At 41.8% G+C, this 21,976-nt stretch overlaps 1 protein-coding gene across 2 annotated transcripts; it reads right to left on the minus strand.

The window, feature by feature from the left end:
* Positions 1-975: 975 nt before the first annotated feature.
* LOC115054380 (RNA-binding protein Nova-1-like) lies at positions 976-20,104 on the minus strand. Of its 2 annotated transcripts, none has more exons than XM_029519593.1 (4): positions 19,884-20,104; positions 12,848-12,991; positions 2,751-2,917; positions 976-2,395 (listed from the first exon to the last, which is right to left on the minus strand). In XM_029519593.1, the coding sequence occupies exons 1-4, from the start codon at positions 20,056-20,058 to the stop codon at positions 1,376-1,378; spliced, it is 1,506 nt and encodes a 501-aa protein (XP_029375453.1). In that variant the 5' UTR covers positions 20,059-20,104; the 3' UTR covers positions 976-1,375. The 2 variants fall into 2 exon arrangements, with proteins under 2 accessions (XP_029375453.1, XP_029375452.1); XM_029519592.1 differs by having other exon boundaries at positions 976-2,436; positions 2,720-2,917.
* Positions 20,105-21,976: the final 1,872 nt, after the last annotated feature.

Consider the following 21,976-nt stretch of genomic DNA (forward strand, 5'->3'; position numbering starts at 1 on the left):
CACGTGTGTGACTAAGGCAAAAATACTGTCAGGTTAAATCTAAAGAGTTGCCAATTTTTGGGAAAAAAAAAACAACAACAACAACAAAAAAGAACTGCATTGGAAGCGAGGATGGATTTGAAATATTAAGACTAGGCTGCTTTTCATCATAAAATCCTGAAATCAGTCCTTTTTCCTAAGGTGAGAGGCTGGGTCAGTTCCAATGGGCTACTAATGGCTGGATGAAACATCATCTTTTTTTTCTAAACCAAGTAAATAGATTAGTCATCAGAGATATTCTGATTTCATGGTAAAGGAGATATAAACCTAATCCTATAGCACCAAGAAAGGGTTAAACAACAACTATATTTCTGTGTGTTTGTAGCTGTGACTGAATATGCAAGTATGTCTCAGTGTTTGTGCGCTTGTGGGAGCATTATCTATGTGTGTTCATGTAAAATATATTTATACATTCCTGTGTGTCTCCTCTATCCTCTCACATTGATTATTTACCCCCTGAACTATTCTTGCAGACAGCAACAGTGAAGTTCAGACTGGGTTTGAGTTATACATTTCTTTCACTGCAACACAACATTTGATCCCTGTAAATAAAAAATAGCAATAGGCTAATATTGTTTTTACATTCAGATCAACCTGCATTCACAGGTTTAAATAATCTATTTGTGTTTGAATGAGACCATGTCAATAAATAAAGGATGAAAATATAAAATACCCAAATTTAGAAACTTCAATTATGATATGAGCCAGAATTCAACATATTTCAAAATAGATGAGATTTCTTTAAAGAAATTCTACTCAGATTGCTTCCCCATAGACTGAGATAACCTCAGGTGCTTGTCATAAAACCTGTCCCCTGTTAACAATGACATCTGCATTGTGTACAAAGAGCGAGGTTTGTAGAACAGCTCTGTTAGCTGGCTGGAACTTCATCTGACACCCTCAACTCACCGGGAGCTGAGTATTGCAACTGATATTAATTCCAACAAAACCAAACCCCCCCCAAAAAAATAAAAAATAAAAAGAAAGGAAAAATAAAAAAACAGCCATGAGGTTTTGGAGGAGGGTGAAACCGTGCGGTGTCACCCTTGAATCTGCAGCTTGGCAGTGGACCAGTTCAGCTTACTCTGCTCACCATCGTCAAAAGGACTCGACACAAACTTTTAAAAAACATCAGGACGTCAGTCCTAAAAACACATTCACATATCACACACACTTATCTTGGTTGTCTCCCCCACCTCCTCCTTTGTGATTCTCTCATTTTATACTGAAATATTGAACAGATATTTGGACATTTCTTTTTTTTCTATTCATCGTGACCCTCTCAATTCCCTTCTATCTGTCTTCATCCTTTCTTTCTTTCCTCTTCTTTTTCCATTTAGCCCACCTTTTGTGGGTTGGTAGCTCGCACACCCTGCTCGTAAGTGATCCGCTGGCTGATCAGATACTGCGCTGCTTGTGTAGCGGCTGGCGACCCTGTTATGGTAACTTTACGGTTCCGAGTACCAGGAATGAACTCTCCCTTTTTGGAGATCTGGATGCGGGCTCCCGTTAGCTCCTGGTACTCTACCAGCGTTTTCCCTCCTTTCCCCAAAATGGCACCAACCAGATTCTCGGGAACAGCTATCTCAACCACGTCCTTGGCCCCATCAGCCAGCTTCTCTGTTGCCAATAGGGAGGAGGCCATCAGTGGGGATGAAGCATTTAGGTAACCATTAGATGCCCCTGTGGCAGCTGCTAGAGAACCCAGGGAGAAGCCACCAAGGCCTGTAGCAGGGTGACCAGCACTGCTGGAGGCATCGCTAGCATAGGAGGCCAACAGGTTAGCTGCAGCAGCAGCAGCCGGGTTAGCACTAGCTGCTACTGCAGCGAGGACTCCAGAGGCAGCTGCAGGATTGAGGCCCAGCCCAAGGGTGTTAGTGTTGTAGCCATAGCTGGCCAGTGTATTGAGGGCTGAAGTGATGGCCAGCAGATCATTGCCAGAGAAGCTGGACATGGCAGCAGGGAACGCGCCCATTCCCGTCAAGCCGGCCTGACCCAGAAGGCTAGAGGCAGTGGCGGCTGCTGCGGCTGCATTGGGCAGCACTTCAGCGGTGTTGGCATAGGGGGAGCCGGTGGGGTTGGAGTTTGCCACTGGGCCCGAGACGTTAGAATAGCTGATATTGAGACAGCTGCTGCTCTGAGGGTCCTCCTGGATCTTCTGCACTATTATTTCCACAGCCTTACGGTTCTGCTCAGGCTCCCCACTGATGGTTACCACTCGCTCCTGGAGGTTGATGCCCTCTGGCTTCTGGGAGAGCTGAACCCAGGCCCCTGACTGTTCCATCACTGCTTTCACTGTGGCTCCACCTTTGCCAATGATCAGTCCAGCTGTGCTATTAGGCACAATCAATTTGGCCTGCAGAGAAATAGAAAGATTGAAGTAGCAATAAAAGGTAACTAGAGATATATTTAACAGCATAAACGGTCAACAGAGAGAGGGATATCTCTCACTGAGTCAGAATACTATACCAGCCACCACTTTACTCAGCAATTTGTTAATCCCAGGGGTTTAGGCAGCAGCTGCCACATGGCTCTGTCTCACTATGAAAGACTGTAGGTAAAAATAACCACATACACTCACATTTTCCTGACCCTGCCACACTGTGGGTCACGGACCAGAGAACAAATAAGACTAGCAACTTATAAACAAGGTGTCCTGGAGGGGTATTGTCCCTGCCACACACTGTCAGACCTGCTTGACTGTGTCTCACCTGTTTGACACGGTCCGGGTTGACAGTGGTCTGTGGCTGCAGTATGCTGACCGGTTCAGGCTTCTGGGCGCTCTGGGGCATCTCACGCACTTTCTCTGCGATGAAGTTGTGGACACCATTGAGGGCTTCGACTGTACCCTGTATCAGACAGACGCGTTCTGTTGTTCCTGCGATGATATGAGGAGATAAAGTGACTGGTTATTCTAAGGTGCTGGGAGTGTGTACTTGATGAACAGATTTGAGGGATTTGCTCAGGCCGTTTACTCTTACATTAAGAGGTATTGGTAATGAAAGATGTTCCTTAACATTTCACAAATGGACCAAATTACTGGGTTATTCCTCAGTGAGTTATTCCTCACTTCTTCCCCTTACACAATCAGCAGAGAAACAGCTGAAAGAAAAAACCGTGCTTGGTTAGGGAGCCATGGGAGTGGGGTGCTTTCGGGGGGGGGGGGGCATTCCTCCCCAATGATGTAACTCTTTCATTGCTGTAATGCTGAACACTAAGCCTGACCATGCCTTGGAGCTCTGACAGACCAAACACACACTTGTTGCTCTTCTGGGCGTCTTTGTATACCCACACTAATGAGCCAACAAGCATTCTGTTGCCATGGTAAAGGGGCTGATCCATGGAAAAAGGTGATGCAACAGTCTTTTATACTTCCTCACAAGATTTTAAAAACACCCTCCCTTGTGTATGTACCTTCCTGCACTTTACTTCAACATTTGACTGCTCCTTGGGCCGCTTCTCATCAATGACTTAACACATGAGATACATCTGAATGAGGCAGAATTTTCATTGAGAGCTGTCACGTCTCCCACAATGATTGGGTAAAACGGAACAGCTAATGATGTGAAGTTGTGTCTGAGCAGCACGGCACCACTTCATCGTTGGCATTTCAATCGGTAATTCAGTTAAACCTCAAATTATACAGGTCAGACACACATGTGCATCTGCTGAAATGAATTGAGTTAAATTAGTCAAAATCAGAGCAGATTGGCTTCATGCCAAGGGAAGACATTTCTAAGAAAGGACTGAAATGATCAATAGGTCATTTCAAGTGCACCAGGAAAGCAAAAGAAAATTCCTGATTAGTTAAAGTGGGGGAGAGGGCATCAGATGACAGTAGTTATTTCCTTAAGTCTTTGACAATAGCTCTAACAAAAGGAATGGACATGATGGTCCTGCACATTGTACTATGTTCCTGACTGGATTGCAAAACCAAAATAAAGTTGCTATGCAACCAAAACTATAAGTGAAAGCTTGCAGAGCTGCAGACAGTGGCACAGTTGGCGCCCTCTTGGTGTTTTTGCACTGCACTTGCCTGTCTGTCATTCACTGAGGTGACAAAGTGCTAGACTGAAGCTTGCGAATGCAGGGACTTGACCTGATGTGATTTTGTATGCCAGCACACTTGTTACTAACATTTCAAAATGACAATACTACTCATTACTTTAATTACACACACGTAGCACTTCAGGTCACTGACTACAATGGACATTTTCAAAAACAACCAGGGTCAGTTGCTGAAAATTTATCAGACAAGATAAGCAATGGCTGTTATTCCCTTTTAAGCCTATGCACTCTTATTTTCCATTGTGTTTATTAACGTTAAGTGTGTTGGAGGAAATGGTAAGCACTATGCCTAGCACACACAAAATGCAAAATATGAGGAATTTATAACCAATATATGGGACAAAATTTTTTGAACCCCAGAAAAAAATCCACAATTTTAATAATGATGTTACATTAGTCTAAAATATAGGGCTTGATTTAAGAGTAACCTCTATGCTTTCCCCCAAATTATAAATTTGGCTCTTTTGAGGGATGATACACATCCTTAAAAAGTTTCATAAGCCTTCAGCTCTTGAGAGGGAGAACCTCTTCTGGGTTTGACACAGAGACCTGAAGTTAAACATCTTGTGGCCTGGCAGGCCGCAAACATGATGTCTACTAACCTTTAACTTTTGTCACTGATGAGACTGCACAAACAGGATGTGAAGCTATCCGAATTTTACATTTTTACTATCCACCCTTCCTAAAATGCTTGCACTGTGTTTTGTTTTGTTTCTTTCTCTTAGGAAGATGAATTTTATTTAATAGTTTGAGTCGCAGTTAGAGTTTGCTTGTCCTCTTGCTGGTGGGGGGAGAGAGAAATGTGTCAGTACCCCTGAGAAAGCACATCTGACTCTCAGGTCTTCTATCTGGATACTGATCGAAGATATTTTCTGCGCTTTTGCTGAGTAGATTGAGCGTCTCTGTGATTAAAATCTGCCTTAGCTTGGCCAAATCCTTGATTCAGACTGTGCCACACATAAAGTATCACCCATAATTACTGTCATCACATCAACAGATTTTTAAACTAATTGTTCACACTACAAATTGAGATGGAATATTTTAGTAGGTATTCCCACTGCTGAACAAATTATTCATCATGCCACATTGTTGCAATATGGCATGTAAACACCATTTTTAAAAGTGGGGATCCTTTGTAACCATGCCATTATTAGCTGATATCTCAGAAATGCTCTCTGGGGAAAATGTTAACATTATATCGCATCCTGACTATATATATATATATATATATATATATATATATATATATATATATATATATATATATATATATATATATATATATATATATACATGTATACATATATATACACACATATATATATATATATATATATATACATATATAAGTTTGGACACACCTTCTCATTCAAATGAATAGGAAAATATGTCCAAACTTTTTGCCTGTACTGTATACATATATAATATTTCAATGCTGGGAAAAAATCTTAAATAGAATTATAGGGTGCTTTGCTTCTTTTACCTGGTTCAAAGCCTTAGCAGTACTTATCAGTAAATGAAGGCTTCAACATGACTGTGGGACATTTCAAAGAACTAGATGCATCATTTAGTGATAAGGGAAAAATTATCAAACTTTCAACAGGACCATGGGCAATATCTACATCACAGGTGCTACTATAAAATGAGTCACGGCACACCACAAACGAAGGATTTTGGTACACATATATATATAACTCATATTCTACAAAAGGTAAATGAACACTAGTTTGATACAAGCCCCAACACAAAAAAATTGAAGTCAAATATAAAATCATTCATTTCATTCGATAGATTTATCATGATGTTGAATGTGACAAGAAAATCTGAAAATTATTGAAATGAATTCAACTGAAATCATGAATCATATCTAGAGCTGTTAATGAAAATATAATAGAAATTGCAAAATGGTCAAGTGCAATATGCAAAGTAAAAGAACAGCTATTTTTTGATAAAAGGTAAAATACATCAAAATACTGTTGTGCATTGGTGTGTGTCTATATGTTGGCCCTGCAATAGACAGAGATATAGTGACTCCACTCTTGCTCAAGGCGCAAGCTGGAATTCCAGCAGCACCCTGACAGAGAAGCGGATGAAAATGAAAAATGAACTACTAAAATGACCACTTCAACTAAAATTGGACAACACAAACATGATATCTGCCAAAATAGAGTACATTTTTCCCATATCAATCAACCTTGTGGGCTGCAGTGATCTAAGTGACCACAGCAAGTGTGACATTAAAATACGCAATATTTGTAATCTCCAGGAAGAACAAAGAGCACAGACTTTCATGGCAGGACTTTAATACTGGTTCAAGTTAAATGGAATCTTTTACTCAAACAGAAACTGTGCATATGTTCGGGACATTTTTTTTTTTTTTTTTTTTTTTTTAGAGTAATACAATTTGGTGCACTTCTTCAGGAGCAGGATGGTGTTGGTGTTCCCAATACTGGGCTGACCGGTGGTGGAAGAAGTAATCAAACACCATACTTAAGTAAAAGTATAAATAAGCAAAGGTAAAAGTACCACATTAGCCTTTTTACTTGAGCAAAGGTAAGTACTTGCTAAATGTACTGCCTAATGCAGTGGTCAACAATATCATTTAAGTGTGCTGACTGAATGTATATGGGCTGTACCATTTTAATTAACAATGATACAGATGATGCTACTGGTAACACTGACATAAATATCATATCAATAATCTGAAAGGTTATTGTTTTTATTGTGTTTGCCCTGTGTGACACAGTTCACACTTAGACTTATGATTTTTTATTTATTTATTGAAGTTTTTTTTTTTTTAGGGGTGACCTGTAGAGTTAAGTGCCATTAACAAAGAAGACTGCTTACACCTTCAAAAGTTTTTATGTTACTATAAAAACATCTAATGAAAAACCATTTGTATATGAGATATGAGTATGTAGTATGTACGTGAGTATATAAGACTGTCAGACTATACATTATCGCGCTTATTATATGGCTCCTTACCAAAACGATAAAAGAAACTTCACACAATATTTAATTTCAATTATTTTATTGTCCTGTCATTGTTTCTGCTGAGAAAAATTGACTTTCTAGCAAACAGAACTTTAAAGTTGCATGTGTTGCAACATGTTAGATACAAATGACCATGAATTGCTGCTACAATAAGTGAACAGACTACTTGAGGAATAATATGAAGGGTATGAATCGGAAGAAAAAAACCCCTTACTAATGGCAGCGGTCGTTAATTTCTTGGAACAGTCATTATGAGAAATATTGGATGGTCCATTTAATTCAATAGAATTCTTTGCGTTCTGTGGAACCGTACAATAGCTTAAAATAAGACAAACAAAATATAAAACCCACAACGTGACTGTAACGTGTAATGCAACGCATTGTACAGTTGTAGTGGTGTAGAAAGTATAGATATTTGCTGTAAAAAGAAGTAAAAGTCAGTATCCACAACTAAATCTTACGTAAAGTACAGATACATGAAAACCGTACTTAAGTACAGGAACAAAGTACTTGTACTTCGTTATATTCCACCACTGGGGCTGACTCATAATAAAAAATGGCAATGGCCATGTTTATGCTAATTAAGTAACCTGTCACCAAGTGCAACAGCATGGCTCATTGATGTGTTTTTAATAGCGTCTAATCAACAATGAATCTCTGTGGATAAAAGACAAATCCAGCTCTGAAAACACAGACAATGCCCTTTATTGGGACCTGTTCATTGTTGGTTCTGATTTAGATTTGCTGTCAGAAGTATAGACTACGAACACACATCGACTTTGCCTGAATGAGTATCGCAGAAGAAAAGTTCTGCAGATTGGAGACGAGTGACGAGCTGACTAAAGCAAGAAATTAACTAGAAAGCAACAGATCATGTGACACTGACTCATACAGTGGTATTACGAGGACAGCTTGGTGTAGGCTGAATGGAAATTCAATGCATTTATTCCAGCAGGTCAGCTCCATGATCATTCTACTGGGGGAAACATTTTGCACAGTGGTAAAGATGGACACCATGTGTCATCATGCTATGCACGACATAATCAGTGACGCTGCACGCAAAAAATATATTGTTGAGAATGCTATGGCAACTCCAGGGACAGAGAAAGAAAGAAATTATATTAGAAGGGCACTGAGAGACTGAAAATCTCCACTAAGGCCACTGTCAAACCACACACACCAGACCAGAGAGGAAAACATTTCAAATGTACAATATCAATATATGCTCCAAAATGTACTGACCTGTCTCCTCATCATTCACAGAGCAAATGGTTTCAATACTTTGAGTATAATCCATCTGGCAAATAAGCAGACAAAAGTGAGAACATGTTTTTTTTGTTCTTCTCACTTATGGTGAACTTCTGAACTATGGCATGGACTTGTCAAAATTATTGATGTCAAGTAGTACACAACTTGTTTGATTTTTCTAATACAAAATTAATGATAACTTTATAGAAAGTACACAGCAAAGCTAAAAGGGAGTTTGTTTTATTATTATTTATTAAGAACAAAAAATCTGACTTAATTGACAGCACACTAGTTTCTATCTATCTATTCAAGCGCAGAATGTTAAACCGAAGTGACTGCTGATAACTTGTCCTATGTCGGGACTGTCCAAGGCTCATGGGTTATTTATTTATTTTTATTTTTTTTGCAGGGCTGACACACAGAGACAAACAACCAATCATTTTCTACCGTTTATCCGCAAGCATCAAATGGGATGCTGAAGCAAATCCCAGCCAAAGTTCTGGACACTGGACAGGTCGCCAGTCAGTCACAGGGCCAACACATAGACATATACAGAGACAAACAATCAATCACACTCAAACTCAGACCCACAGACAATTTACAGTCACCAATTAACCCAAACATGCAAAGTCCAGTCAGAAAGACCCCAGGCCAGGAACCGAACCCACTACCTTCTAGCCGTGAGGCAACCGCGCTTACCAACACAGGCAGCCCAAAGGGAATAGCGTCTTACGATGAATAGTTATGTTTCTGTTTTTGGTGGCCTCTAGTGGCAGTAAATATTTCTGACAGCAGTGTGGAGGAAGTTGAAGCTTTTGGTTTGAAACCAGTCATTTCTTATGAAATTTTCCAAATCTTAAATTGGATTTATTATTGTAACCATGACAACATAGTTTGTCTAAGATTAAGGGCAAACTTTTTTCCTAAACATAAACAGACCATGACTGTTGAATGCCTACAACCAGAGCATAAAGTTTTGAAATCACAATGTTTGCATTTATTGCCTGTCAATTCCAAAGTGTGTATTAAGAGTGGTTAATATAGTTGCTAATGTTAACCAGTTAGTACAACTAGTTCAGGTAGATGTTGATTGTTTAAAAGGATCATACCAGAAGTCTACTACTCTACTGCTACTCGCACTGTTGGCCAAGATTTACATTTAATCCCCTTCATGGGTCTGGCTCCAAAAACACTGGATAGCATCTTTAGGTCAACCCTCCCTGCCTGCTATCTTTCAAACTCCAAAACTCCCTAGTCAATATAGCATAACACAACATAATCATTAATCAGTCAATATCATCACTGGTGCTTTGTCAGAAAACTGACTTCAGCTCCAGGAAGGCATCTTTCAACTATTTTCACCAGGTGACAAATATGACAAGAAGTCTGGTAACTTTACATGTGAAAACAGTGGAGTGTCCCTTTAATTTACCAACCTGTCATTATTACTATTAATACTACTGTTAAAACCGAAAAAAAATTTTAAGCTGCCCTGCATGTACATGCACTCTTGTTCTCTGACACCATGTTACCACCATAAACTTGATAAATATCTTTCAACAGTGCAACAACTGATAGTTGTTCTCTGGAGACACTGATATGAAGCTGCTGCAATTTCTATGAGTTTGAGTAAAGAAACAAATATCCACAGAGACGTGGCTGGAAAAAACAGACTGCTGCTGTTTCTTTATCCGCTATTTTTCAAAACGATACCTCCACTTGTATTCTGTACAGCTGTAGTGTACCCTCATATGAGGTTACACACTGTTTTGATTGATATTTTAATGATCAAATAATGGAAAACATACTCCCAGTGTTTCTATGACATCACAACAACCCAATCTGTTTGTGCTGTACAAAGTAACTCAATACATGTTGTTGGCTGGGGCCCAGCTGCAGAAAGTAAAGGGTTTAAAGTTTTGTTTCTAAGTTTATGTTCACATGGTGAACTCCCACAGCTCTCTTCACAGCTGCTTAAATAGGCGGATGTGTGTAAGTAGGTGAGAGTAGGTGTGTGAGTGTGCTCAATGCAGAGTGCTAGTGGGTGAATGCATAGCATGCTGCATTTAGGAGGGCTCAAGACACTGAGCCTTGCAAAAGTTCACCTGGGTGCAAACTAAATTCTAAAACTAAAAAAAAAAAAAAAAAGAAAGAAAAAGAAGCCAGCGCCCATGTGTTTGGAGGCGAGCATGCAAACTAAATTTTAAGAGAAGTGTGATGTAATCTTATCTGGCCTGAACTCACCCAACTACCAGGAACCAAATCTGAGAGAAACAGTAAGTGGGGAAGAGGAAAGAGGAAACTTGGCGTATGTTGGAGCAGCTTGAGTACAGCTGGGAGAGGGGTCATGTCCACAGAGAGAGATTGAAACAGTCTATTTCTGGGCCTGCCCCCCTGTCCCCTCGCTTGCATACAATCATGCATCATCCACACCCTTCACTATCTCTGCTCATCCATCTCTGTCCACCACAGCAGGGCCCAGTTGTACAGCTCCCATCAAGACCTCGAAATTCACGGTTTCATGTCTTACACTGACAGATGGGAGATGTGAGGTGGGTGGGAATCTCAGACTGAGCCTTCAAAGAGAGGACTGCAGAAGAAAATGGCTGCATCAGTTGTTGTCCCTTTATTTTTTTTCTCTAGTGTGATTGTGCTGTAGTTGGAGTATACTCATGCTGCCGCAGGATGAGAGAAAGGGGGTGTGAACTGTGAGTAACAGTATTAGCTTGCTGTAATAGGCCAAATCGCACCTGATTCCACACTGAAGGACGGTGAACAGATGTAGCTGATAATCATGACATGCGGAATTACTTGCCTCTAAAAGTCAGGACCATATTTGTCATTGCTGTAAATGTTCTGTTGCTTTAAACGTCACCAAGTTGATCACACTAAAAGCAGCTACAGGTTTTCAAAGGTTTAGCCTCTATTGACTTCTGAAAGAGTGCCACTCTCAGCTATTGTGCAGTGTACAGTAGCAGTCGTTTCATTTTACTTGTGTGGGCCAGAACAACCACCCAATCAAGTCCTTGCCAGCACTCTCTCCCTGAACTCCTCTTCTCACTCATCACTATAATGAATAGGGGGATGGGCAGAGCAGGTGGTGGCCTATGAACACGCATAATCCAAAGAGAGAAATAAAGACATACATCACACCCTTCATTTGTTTCCACGCCATGGAAGTATCCACAATCAACTCCCCCTTGAAGAACAGGCCTGGCCTCATGTTCAGGGAATTTTGAGCAATGCCATGTGAACATGTGTGCTTTCGTTGTGGCTAAAAGAAACATGGTGAAAGGAAAAACTACAGGGAAAAACATTTGCACATGCACATCCATTGTTCCCTCTCCACCCTCCATGCTCTGTACTTCTTTGCCCTGGTAATAAAACTTGTAACTCCTGGCTGAAAAGGTCAAAATCAAACATGAAGAGCATTTTTCCTGTCTATTATAGTGTAGCATTATTGTTTTCTACAAAAAGATAAAGTGAGTAGTCTTCTTCAGCTGATCCGACAGAGGTCATGGGACTAAGCCTGTAAAATTATGATGGAAAAATGAGTAACGTAGAGCAATGTTCTCTGTGAGAGAGGGAGGGAACTGACAGTGAACCCTATTATTTAAAAACATCTGTAGCATTTCTCACAATCACATTTTGTTGGATTCATATTTCATAGGTCATTTGCGCTGCTCTGCTATATCATGTCTAAAGAGGTAATCATATATTCTGTTAAAAACTATACTACTACAAAGGGAGTATTTGTTTGCATGAGTTATCACAGAAAACATCTGGACCTAATAAGCAGCGAAACGCTCAGCACCTGTTATTTTTCACCAGGTTGAAGCATCCTCTGAGGCATGAAGGACAAACACCCAGAGTCCCCTACAACCCAGACATTTTGTCTGGAGGATAAGATGGCTCGGTTTTAACCTCCATACTGTCGGGGTCATCAAGCTGCGAGAGCATCCTTTTCCTTTCCCCCTTTTTTTGTGGCTGACACTCTCCAGCACAATTTAACTTTCTTTTTTTTTCTTTTTTTTTAACAATCCCCTGCATCGCAGCACTTTCATTCATCTTTGGTTGGTCAAATGTCACTGACATGCAATTATTCCCTCCATGTCCAAAAACTGAGACATACAGGGGTGACCACAAAAAAAGGAACTCCTGTACTGCAAATCCTTTCAACCTGCTAACAAAGCAACTTCACTGAAACTGCCTGCAGACTTCAATACAGCAATTGACAGAAGTAACTTCTGCATGCATCTTCATTCCCTCAAGGACAGAGGGATAATCAAATTCAGTGTTTAAGCCTGGTGTGGGATTAATATGTAATGCAACTGCTCATAGAAAGCTAAATAGCGAGGATATTATCAGATGCTCTGTTACTTCAAACCATTACTTCTTCAGCTGGGCAGTGAGTCAGAGCCCTCCTTTTATGTACGTGTATATATGTATAGGCTTCATTTCTGCCCATCCAGTTTAATTACGAAGTGTTCATTCTTACCTGGGTAAAAGTCTTTGGATTTGGACAGCTTAATGGTGGCACCCGTCTCTTTCTGCAGTTGTACGATGGTCTGGCCGCCCTTGCCAATTATAGAGCCGGCTGCATAGCTGGGGATCAGCACCTTCAGGAAGTACTCACCCTCCTCTGGGGGGGGACACATAAAGTGTGAAAGGGTCACATCTCGTAGAGTAGCTGCACATCATCGTCTACATTTTAATAGCTCCCAACCCCCAAACTTCTGAACAAGCAAAAACTCGCCAATGGTAAAATACAGCTTTGACATGAAAAAAGGCGAAAAATGCAACAACATCATCATGCGTCTGTTCTCCTTTCGTTTCTGGGTGGAGACGTAGCCCTTTGAGTTCTTTGTAGTTTCCAGCACATTCACATTTTATTAGAGATTGGTGACATGTTCTGTGTCCTGTCCCAGTTTTCTAGTGGAGTAAATGATGACCTCCTTTTCAGCTTGCAGAGGTCTAATTTTAACTGTTTTCAAGGAGTTTTAGCAACCTCTGACTACATACAAAGTCACGTCCAGTGTTGCTAATCACTGTTCACATGTGAATAAAAGGAATGTTGAATTAACAATTCAGTCTGAATGTGAACTGCATACTGAGAAAAAAAAAAGTTCAGCATAGAAGACTAAATGCAAACACACAGAGTCATTATCCATGCAGTTGATGAATACCAATACAAAGTGATCCCTCGTAATCAAGAGACGTGAGAAGAGCATATGGGAACCAATCCCTCAAATTTGTTCATCGGGTACACTGCCAAGATGGTCTAAATCTCCTCCATTTTGAAAGGGGTTTCTGTGGCTTACAGTGGCTTGTGGAAGGAAAGTGATTGACAGCATGTCAGTTTGAAGAATTTGCAGCCAAGCATGTTTCTCCTTTTCAGCAGGGAAAGTTCCCTCTTCTACAATTCTGATTAAGAATTAATCAGCACCAAAGTGGGTGAAGTATCTGCCTGAGAAAACCCTGATCACATTGAAGGCACTAATCTAGTAAAAAGCAATCAACCCCATATTGAGCTTAGACCCAAATACAATCAGAGAACCTGCCAACAAGGCATCAAAAATATTATATTTATAGATATGGGGCAGCCGTGATTCCCCATTGAATTACAACCGTTGCATCGATGATGTCATGGTAAACACTCAGCACAGGTGCGTACTTAGTAATAAAGCACCCATACAAATAATCTCCTCTGCATGCAGTTTTCGATGCAATGACGTCATGTTCAAGCCCTTTCAGCAGCCTCAAGGGTGACGTCACTGGAGTGAGCCAGAGATGTAAAAAGGAACTGTCCAGCTCTGTGTGACTGGGTTTCTGACACGTTTTCCAAAGTATCTGCCACACTTCTGATTTTGATTGCGGTTTGGTGAAGCAGTGAGTCCTGTCACTGTGTCACCGTGTCCTTATGTGGTGTGGAGGTATATTTGAGGTGGACAGAGAATATGGATGGAGGGGGGTAGGGGGGTGGACCACCCTGCATTGATAGCAACCTGTTGCCTCTGTAATGCACTCATTGGCTTCAGATGTGAATGAACATGGCAGTGTGACATTAAGGGATTTCACAGCTACCAAGTTAGCCCTTCTCCTTATTGCATTAATATGCCCCTCATGTTCCATTAAGACACAGGCTTGGTTTCCTGCACATCACCCATAACCAATGGCTCTGACAAATATACAGACAGTTACATGATTGTGAAAGGAATTTCACTTTTGATTTTGATTAATTCGCAGCGGCTATGGAGAATTCACAGATCATATTATTCCAACTGCAAAAATGTACTCTCCCATCAAAGCTTGCATACATACATAAATATATATAAATGTATAAATACATATATATCAGGTGGTATATCTGGTGAATATTTCATTTGTCTGTGAACATCCTGACAAAAGGAATGACACAAACCTTGAAATCGGCATCACAAATTCAAAGTCAAATCCTCTCTGGTCATTGGGTGGTCTTTGGATGCTCCTGCTATAATGCAGTCAGCTTTCAGTTTTTCTCATAACGAATAACAATAAAATGACCTTGGTGGAAAAATAAAGATCATGCATGACTGACACGGTCGCCATAAAGCTTCTAAACCCTCCCTCCCATCTCAAGAAATCTGATACTGTAGCTACACTATGATTTTAATTTCAGTGATGTCGATTGTAGGATCCAAACAGCCAAAGACCTGTTGTTGACAGACAAGCCCAAACCCACTGCGTAACTTTCTGCCCATCTTCAACCAGAGTAAACCCAGCAGGGGAGGAAGCCAATGAGATTCCCTCCATCACCCTCGCAGCCACGTTTGCTGTCATTAACCAATAATTAATTCTGTCCTAGTGTCTGAGATCACAGTAACAGGTTTTAATGGCGTCATGTGGTAGAGTAAACATGGCAATCTGTTGCTGCAATCCGCCAGGGAACGGGAGCAGTGGGGCACATTGCGAAGCTGAGCCAGTAGGGTGTTAGTTCAAACCCCTGCTTCCAATACTGGAAGGGTGGCTTGGAGGAGACACACAGACACTGAGCCAAATGTGTTTAGTTAAGTCACTCAAGGGGGGTGGGTCAGGAGGAAATGCCTTGTGACTGTCCTCCCTCCTTCCCACTACCCTTCCAAGTACCCATTCTGCATTTCAATGGACTAACCTGCTGCTGACAGGCAGCAAGGACGATGGAATAAAAATTAGCAATAATGGACAAATAATCTTGGTATGAAATTTCACACAGTCTAGCATGATGGATAAATTCAACAAGTCAGACAAAAAGAGTTTGAGGCTTACCCATTCTGAGATCTGCTGCTTCTCAAGTCCTCTGTCAGATCGCCATCAATGCCCGGACACAATCTCAAAGAGGGGATCTTAACATTAGCCTAGGCATAGGTGCAATGGTAGTGTTGAGGAATGCGGCCAGTCGACCTTTTTCACCGAGGTTTAATTCATCAGTGGGTGCAGAAAAAGAGATTTCACCGCAGCATCCAAGCCATGCCTGCAGCTGGCCAGACCCTCAATTGTCTGAGAAAATGCTAATGCAGGCTCTCAGTGTTTTCAGTGAAAGACGGCACGCATTGTTCAAGCCTGCATCGGTTTGAAGGGGGGGGTCTTCCCTGCCGCATCACCCTTTTCACTGCTCTCATCCATATTCATCGAGTGGCCTGTCCGTCTGCAGCAGCACGCAGGACTGACACCTCAATCAGCCAATAGCTTACCTCCTCCCTCCACCACGTCATGTCCCCACCTCCCGACGCCGGTACCAAAAAATTTAATTTTCTCTCCTACCCCGCCTCTTTTGACGCAGCACTATAAAGTATGGCAGTCCATTCACTCACTTTTTTAAGTGGAAAGTGACAAAGGTGAAGAAGCTGAGTAAGCGGGCTTCAGCTTTGAATGGGGAAGCATGTAGAGTGACCTTCAGCAGTGGCTGAAGAGGTGTATGGATAACATAAGCAGATGATGAAGGAGGTGCTCTGAGACAGCGTGCCTTACGCCACCCACCCTCCTTTCCTGCTTTCCCCCACCCCCAATCCCTTAGACGGCCATGTTTGAGAGGGCGGAGGGGCTCATCAACCATTGCAAATGGCAGTGCCGCAGAATGGTGGAGGGGGGTGATGAAGCCAATCACTACGCCTATAAATCTTACACCGAGAGGTATCTTAAGTGGCTAGATGTGTGTAAAAACTGCAATGTGCATGTGTGTCTGTATCTGTGCGAGGACATGGGGGTGGGGGGTTCAACTTCATTTAAAACTGCCTTTCAGGAAATCTGCAAAAAAGGAACTCCTTTTATTCCTCGCTGATGATTACTTTCATCCACAAATCAAACCCTAACGCTGGCCCATTTTGGTTTGGAGCGAATGCCTTCCAGAAAATTCTACCAGTCTCTTTACTGAGCGACGCTCTAGTATATAGACACAACCTCCCTGTAGACTCCACTCCCTCTCACGGTCTATCTATCTCTCCTTTTCACTCCATGCCTCTCATTCTCTCTTTCACTGCCACCTGGCAAATTCACAGTCCACTCACGTCACATCACTCTGCAAGGGCACCTGTGTCCTTCCCACCAAAAATAAAATAAATAAGTAAATAAATGAAAAATTAAAAATACAGCTCACATTCCTGTGCCAACCTTTCCATTAGCAACATTACGAGATCATACCTAATCCCTCAGCCATACAACCTTTTGGAGGGCACATGCTTGCCAGCAACATGGACTCAGAGTATGGGTAATTAGAAAGAGAAATGAATGAAAGATGCTCATTCGGGGAGGAGAGAGAGGCAATGCTGATAAAAGAGGAGTAATTTCCCTCATTCAGTGTCCACAGCTCTTAATGCACAATGAGGGGCTCAGCTTTGAAAGAGCACAGGCTTTCTTCTCTTTGTTGTAACTGCCAGTCATGTTAATGATCAGTTTGGGAGGAATAACGTGATCAATATCAGACATAGTCAATGGGTTGGTGATTAAAGGGACAGCTAAGGATTATGATGCTGTCTACCACTGTTACCAAATAGGCTGCGGGTTTGCAGATTTACACATTAGACATATAGATCCTATGAATTGGGAGGTGATGCTATGAGCTACTCCGACTGCCAAGATGGTCAAAATGCGCTTTACATGTAGATGCTAAAAGGGAGCCTCTGCTCCCAAGCTCAGCTCCAAACCAGCCTTAAAGGTCTCCTTTAAGATTCATTTCACTTACCAGGGTGAACAGTAGATCTGCTGCCTGTAAATCAAATTTTGATGACCTACTGTAAATGCTAACAGACAGAATGCTAAGCTAATTTGTACTATTGAAATGTCAATTATTTCAAAGTAAACTGTTTTGAATACATTTTAATCACTTTACACACCTTAAAAAAATTTCATCAGGTATCACCATTTTAGAGGTTGCATAAGCTGATCGGTCTAATAACAGTTTAGCAAGAACTAGTCACTCCACATTTAAGCATGTATCGGCATAGCTTCACTCAAATTCAGTGGGGAAATAAGGCAGCAGGTGCATACATTTTTGCGACTTTGAGGGCTTCAGTACAAATCATTACAAGGCCAAGCATCTAAAACTAAGCATGCTTTTAAGTTTTCTTGTCAGTCAGTTTCCAACTCTTCATATATAATTGTACATGTCACTCTGTAATTTGTAATGTGTTCAGCACTGAAATACAACAGGGCACCCTCTTCAGTCAGATACTGCTGTTTTCAAATACTGATTCGACACATTGTTAACGGTGTAGCTGAAGGTTCAGACCCCTTGAGTCTCTGATACAAAGTCTCCTGAAAACAAGCTGCAAGCGTATGATAACATGATAGCAATTACAAAGGTAAAAACATGTTCTGTTAATTGTGCATTTTTAATATCTATTGAGACTTTCTATTCCAGTTTCACACTGTGAAGCCAATTATATTACCTTGATACTGAATGTGAAGAACACCATCTGACTTTTCTGTGCTATAGTGGTGTTAATGGAAGACACACGGAGGCGGAATCCACTCTAAAACAATGTCTGGTGGTACAGGGGTTTGTATGTGCCGCACTGAAAGGACAGTTCTGATATGCAGTGAACCGCAGCAGAGATACTGTCACAAATAGGATGTAAATGCTGCTGTCGGTGACTGATGATTTGTCTGGGAGACAGCAAATTTTCAGTAACATATGGTGAATAAACTGTCTACTCTCTGTAGACATCTATTATTAAGTTATTAAATAAGTGTTTCCTGTGAGCTGTGCGGACCAGAACAATCAGAAGCTGAAATAAGATGTACAGAGGATGGCGGGCACCGAATGAGCCGTCATCCGCGCTGCTGCCTCAGATGACTAATAAAGCAAGTGTGCACGCCTCAATCTTGATTCTACAGTGGCCACCACCACTAATTCCCCTCAACAAAAAGAAATCAGGGTAAATCTTGCCATGTTCTAAAATTCTGTGAAGTGTCTGCTATTTTCAATCTGTTCTTATCCTTCCAATAAAAGTGTGTCGAAATTTTTCACAGGGATAAATGAAACAAACAGCAGCATCACCCAGCTCTCGCTGAGCACTTGCATGTTTCTGATTATCATTTCGGTCATAACACCATTATTCAGTGTTTTAACAACAGAAATTTTCTAAAGGATGGTAAGGCAAATATCATGTTGTGCTAATGAAATATTAAACAGACGTGGAGAAACCTATAAATAACTTGTATTTGATAGGAAATTGGCTTCAATTGGTCGTGTGTGTTCCCTACTAGCTGTGTATATCTGTATCATTCCCACCTGACACTTTTGCCTGCTTCTTAATGTACATTACACTCCTTACATTGTTCCCTTACCAACTGACTGTTTCTTACTCAGTTCTGCATAAGAAACAATCTCCAAGATTACTGATATGAAATCTACAAAGTCAGGTGACTGCAACAGCCCTGTTCCTGTCAGTGTTCCCAAAACAACACTGTAATGTCCAGGATCAGCTTGGGCAGAGCTATCAGCATGTTAATGTATCTGAAAAAAGTAAAGGGGCACAAATTTGTGCTGGACTTTCACAGGGGAGCAAGAACAGGAGTCACCGAAAGCTCACTAATGTACAAGAGTGCACATCAGAGTGCATCTCTGTCTTGGGGGACAGTCACAACACTGATGGAAAAAGGGGGTTAATGGGAACACTACATACAAACCAACACTTTCCCACTGAAGGGAAGGCTCCAGAGCAGGACCTCCAGATGTGGGGCAAGTGTGATTGCTTTCGAATTGAAAGCTGCCTTGAGCTAAAGAGGTCACCCACTCAGCCTGGCTGCCTGCGGGGATATGCAGTGTGGAGAAACAACCACAAACACAGTCCAAGTGCCAAATGCACAGGTGCTTCATGTTATAGCTTGATATGAGGCCGGATCCGCTTCCATGTTGCATGTGGTGTTGTTGAGGGTGTTCATACTGAAGAGGAGCCAGTGCTTTTGTGCTGTTGCACTTCACCCGGTGCGTACAAAGGCTTGTGCAACAACGCAGCGCGTTTCATGTGGGGAAGCCTCGGCGGATGAGCTTTTTCTTGTTGTGTTATCTCTCTTACCTCCAGTGTTGGTCCTCTTGGTACAGCCGGCCTCCTCCGTCGGAGTTTCCAGCGGTCGTTTGCGGGAGTCCGGGTTATCAGTCTCCATATGAGGCTGTTGCAGGCTGTGGAGGTTAGGATTTGAGTAAATCCCGTTATGGTCCACCGCTGCTCCGCCACCACCGGCCATCATCATCTTTCTTTCCCCCCGGAGCTCTAGATAAATTTGCGCAACAACCACAGCGCCCTCACCACCACATAGCCCGACGGCGCTCACCGCAAATATGAACGACAAGTTTGGGGAGCTGGGATCGGTCTGCAAAGGATCAAAAGGCGAGACCAGACTGGGATCGGGGGTGTCCTCTCCCCGCTGCCCCGCCGCTCCACCAGTGCGCCCCTCTCACTGCTAAATTTAAAATGCCATTGAGTGAAATGCGCTCATTGAACGCACTGGCCGTCGCTCCAGCAGCATGCTTATTGTTGACGCGCTAAACAACCCGCGCCTTCAAATAAAGCTACACAACACACACTAGCCGTGGAGACAAGAGCAACAGCTTCGAGGGGAAAGCGCTCGAAGGCAGCTCTCTCAAGTCATCTTGACGCCATGATCCTCAGTGAAGTCCTCGGTGTGAGAAGTGCAGCTGTTGTTATTGTTGCTTTTGTTGTGTGATGGGAGAATTTAGCAAGAGAGCTCCAGAGAAGACCACAGTGCCACTGACCGGCCGAAAGACGAGGCCAGCGCAACTCAAATTTGCCTGAGGGCAAGGGAACGCATCATGGCTGTCAGTCAAGTGTTTCAAACTCATTTGGCTTCCTCTTATAGTTTCTGACGCGACGCTTCTCTGGCGGTTTCGTCTTTCTCGTCTTTTAATTATCTTCAGAAAATAGAAGAGCTCAGTTATAATGTCACGAGCTTTGATGATTATGTAATAGTTTTTAGTAAATGTCTCTTGGCCTTATGGTCTTAAAATGCACTTTATGATTTATTAAACCAAACAATTAAAATGGGAACTATTCATAAACAATTTGTATCCTCACAAAAACTTTATACGATAGGTTTTAACTTAGATTTCTGACCATGTCCCCTTGGGGCTGCGGAAACGGTGATAGGTGTTTAGAATTTGTTCTGATACTTCATAGAGAGCGCCTTTAACTGAGGACATCATTAGTGACTGGAAACTTGTGTAGCTGCGATGCTGCCTGTGCTCAGCTCGTACACTAAACAGCTCACACTGTAAGTGACATGAAAGTGAAGAAGATAATGACGCTCAAAAGAGAAAACAACCAGAGACATTGAAACTAGTGTTTCACCTCAACAGCTGGGTTCAATTCCTTTATATCTTGACAGAGTCAAGAAAGCTCCCCAGGATGTAGGTGGACATGTTTCTCTGTCCATGATCGAGAGAAAACTTCCTGAGCAAAACCCTAGAGGACTCATTGCCAAATAGAAAGACTCAGAAACACAAAGAAAAAAAACAGTGCTGTTGTACCTGAGATTTATGGGCTGATTTCTATGTTGAAGTCTCATTCCCTTCACTAGTATGTGTTCCCCCTTTAACCTGCACATGACTCTAACCACAACAAGTGGTGGATAGAGTTAGGAAAAGGTCAAAGGCCACCCAGGAAATGTCCTTGGCAATCGGCTGATAGGGTGCCAAAGAGGAGGAATTGCTCCGAACCCTCTTAAGAAAAAAAACTCATAGATGGCTGAAATAAGGTGTGGAGGAAAAAAGGGCTACTTTGTAACCAAAGCCACCACCTCACTGCTGGTTCTGTTGTGGTTAAGGGATTGCAATAACACTATTGCGGTAAACAGGGTGAAAATCCTAAACAGACAGTCAAACCAAAGTGCTTTTCGGAGTGAAGAGGATAAGCATCTCTAACCTGCCAAGTCTATCACCTGATCTCAGTCTGAACTGAGGTCCTCCTGAAGACCAGACTGAAGACAGAGAGTCCACAAGCTGCAAGTTCTTGGAGAGGATCACCAGGAAGGAAACAAAGCATCTGCGGGTCAGAGAGTTCAGTCATTAACTGCAAAGGATTTTATGATGAGGATGTTTGACGGGGGAGATAGGGGTTAGGAGACTTACTCTAATCAAAGCTGAGACTTGGCC

This window comes from Echeneis naucrates, chromosome 14 (genome assembly GCF_900963305.1).
Source record: "Echeneis naucrates chromosome 14, fEcheNa1.1, whole genome shotgun sequence".
NCBI classification, from domain to species: Eukaryota; Metazoa; Chordata; class Actinopteri; order Carangiformes; family Echeneidae; genus Echeneis; species Echeneis naucrates.

Excerpts from the sequence above, each read along its gene's own strand:
- LOC115054380 (XM_029519592.1), bottom strand. The coding sequence starts at position 20,058 with ATGATGATGGCCGGTGGTGGCGGAGCAGCGGTGGACCATAACGGGATT. Across the intron at positions 2,918-12,847 it reads ATCCAAAGACTTTTACCCAG|GAACAACAGAACGCGTCTGT; the intron begins GTAAGAATGAAC and ends ATATCATCGCAG. Across the intron at positions 2,437-2,719 it reads TCAAGCAGGTCTGACAGTGT|TTACCTTTTATTGCTACTTC; the intron begins GTGGCAGGGACA and ends ATATATCTCTAG.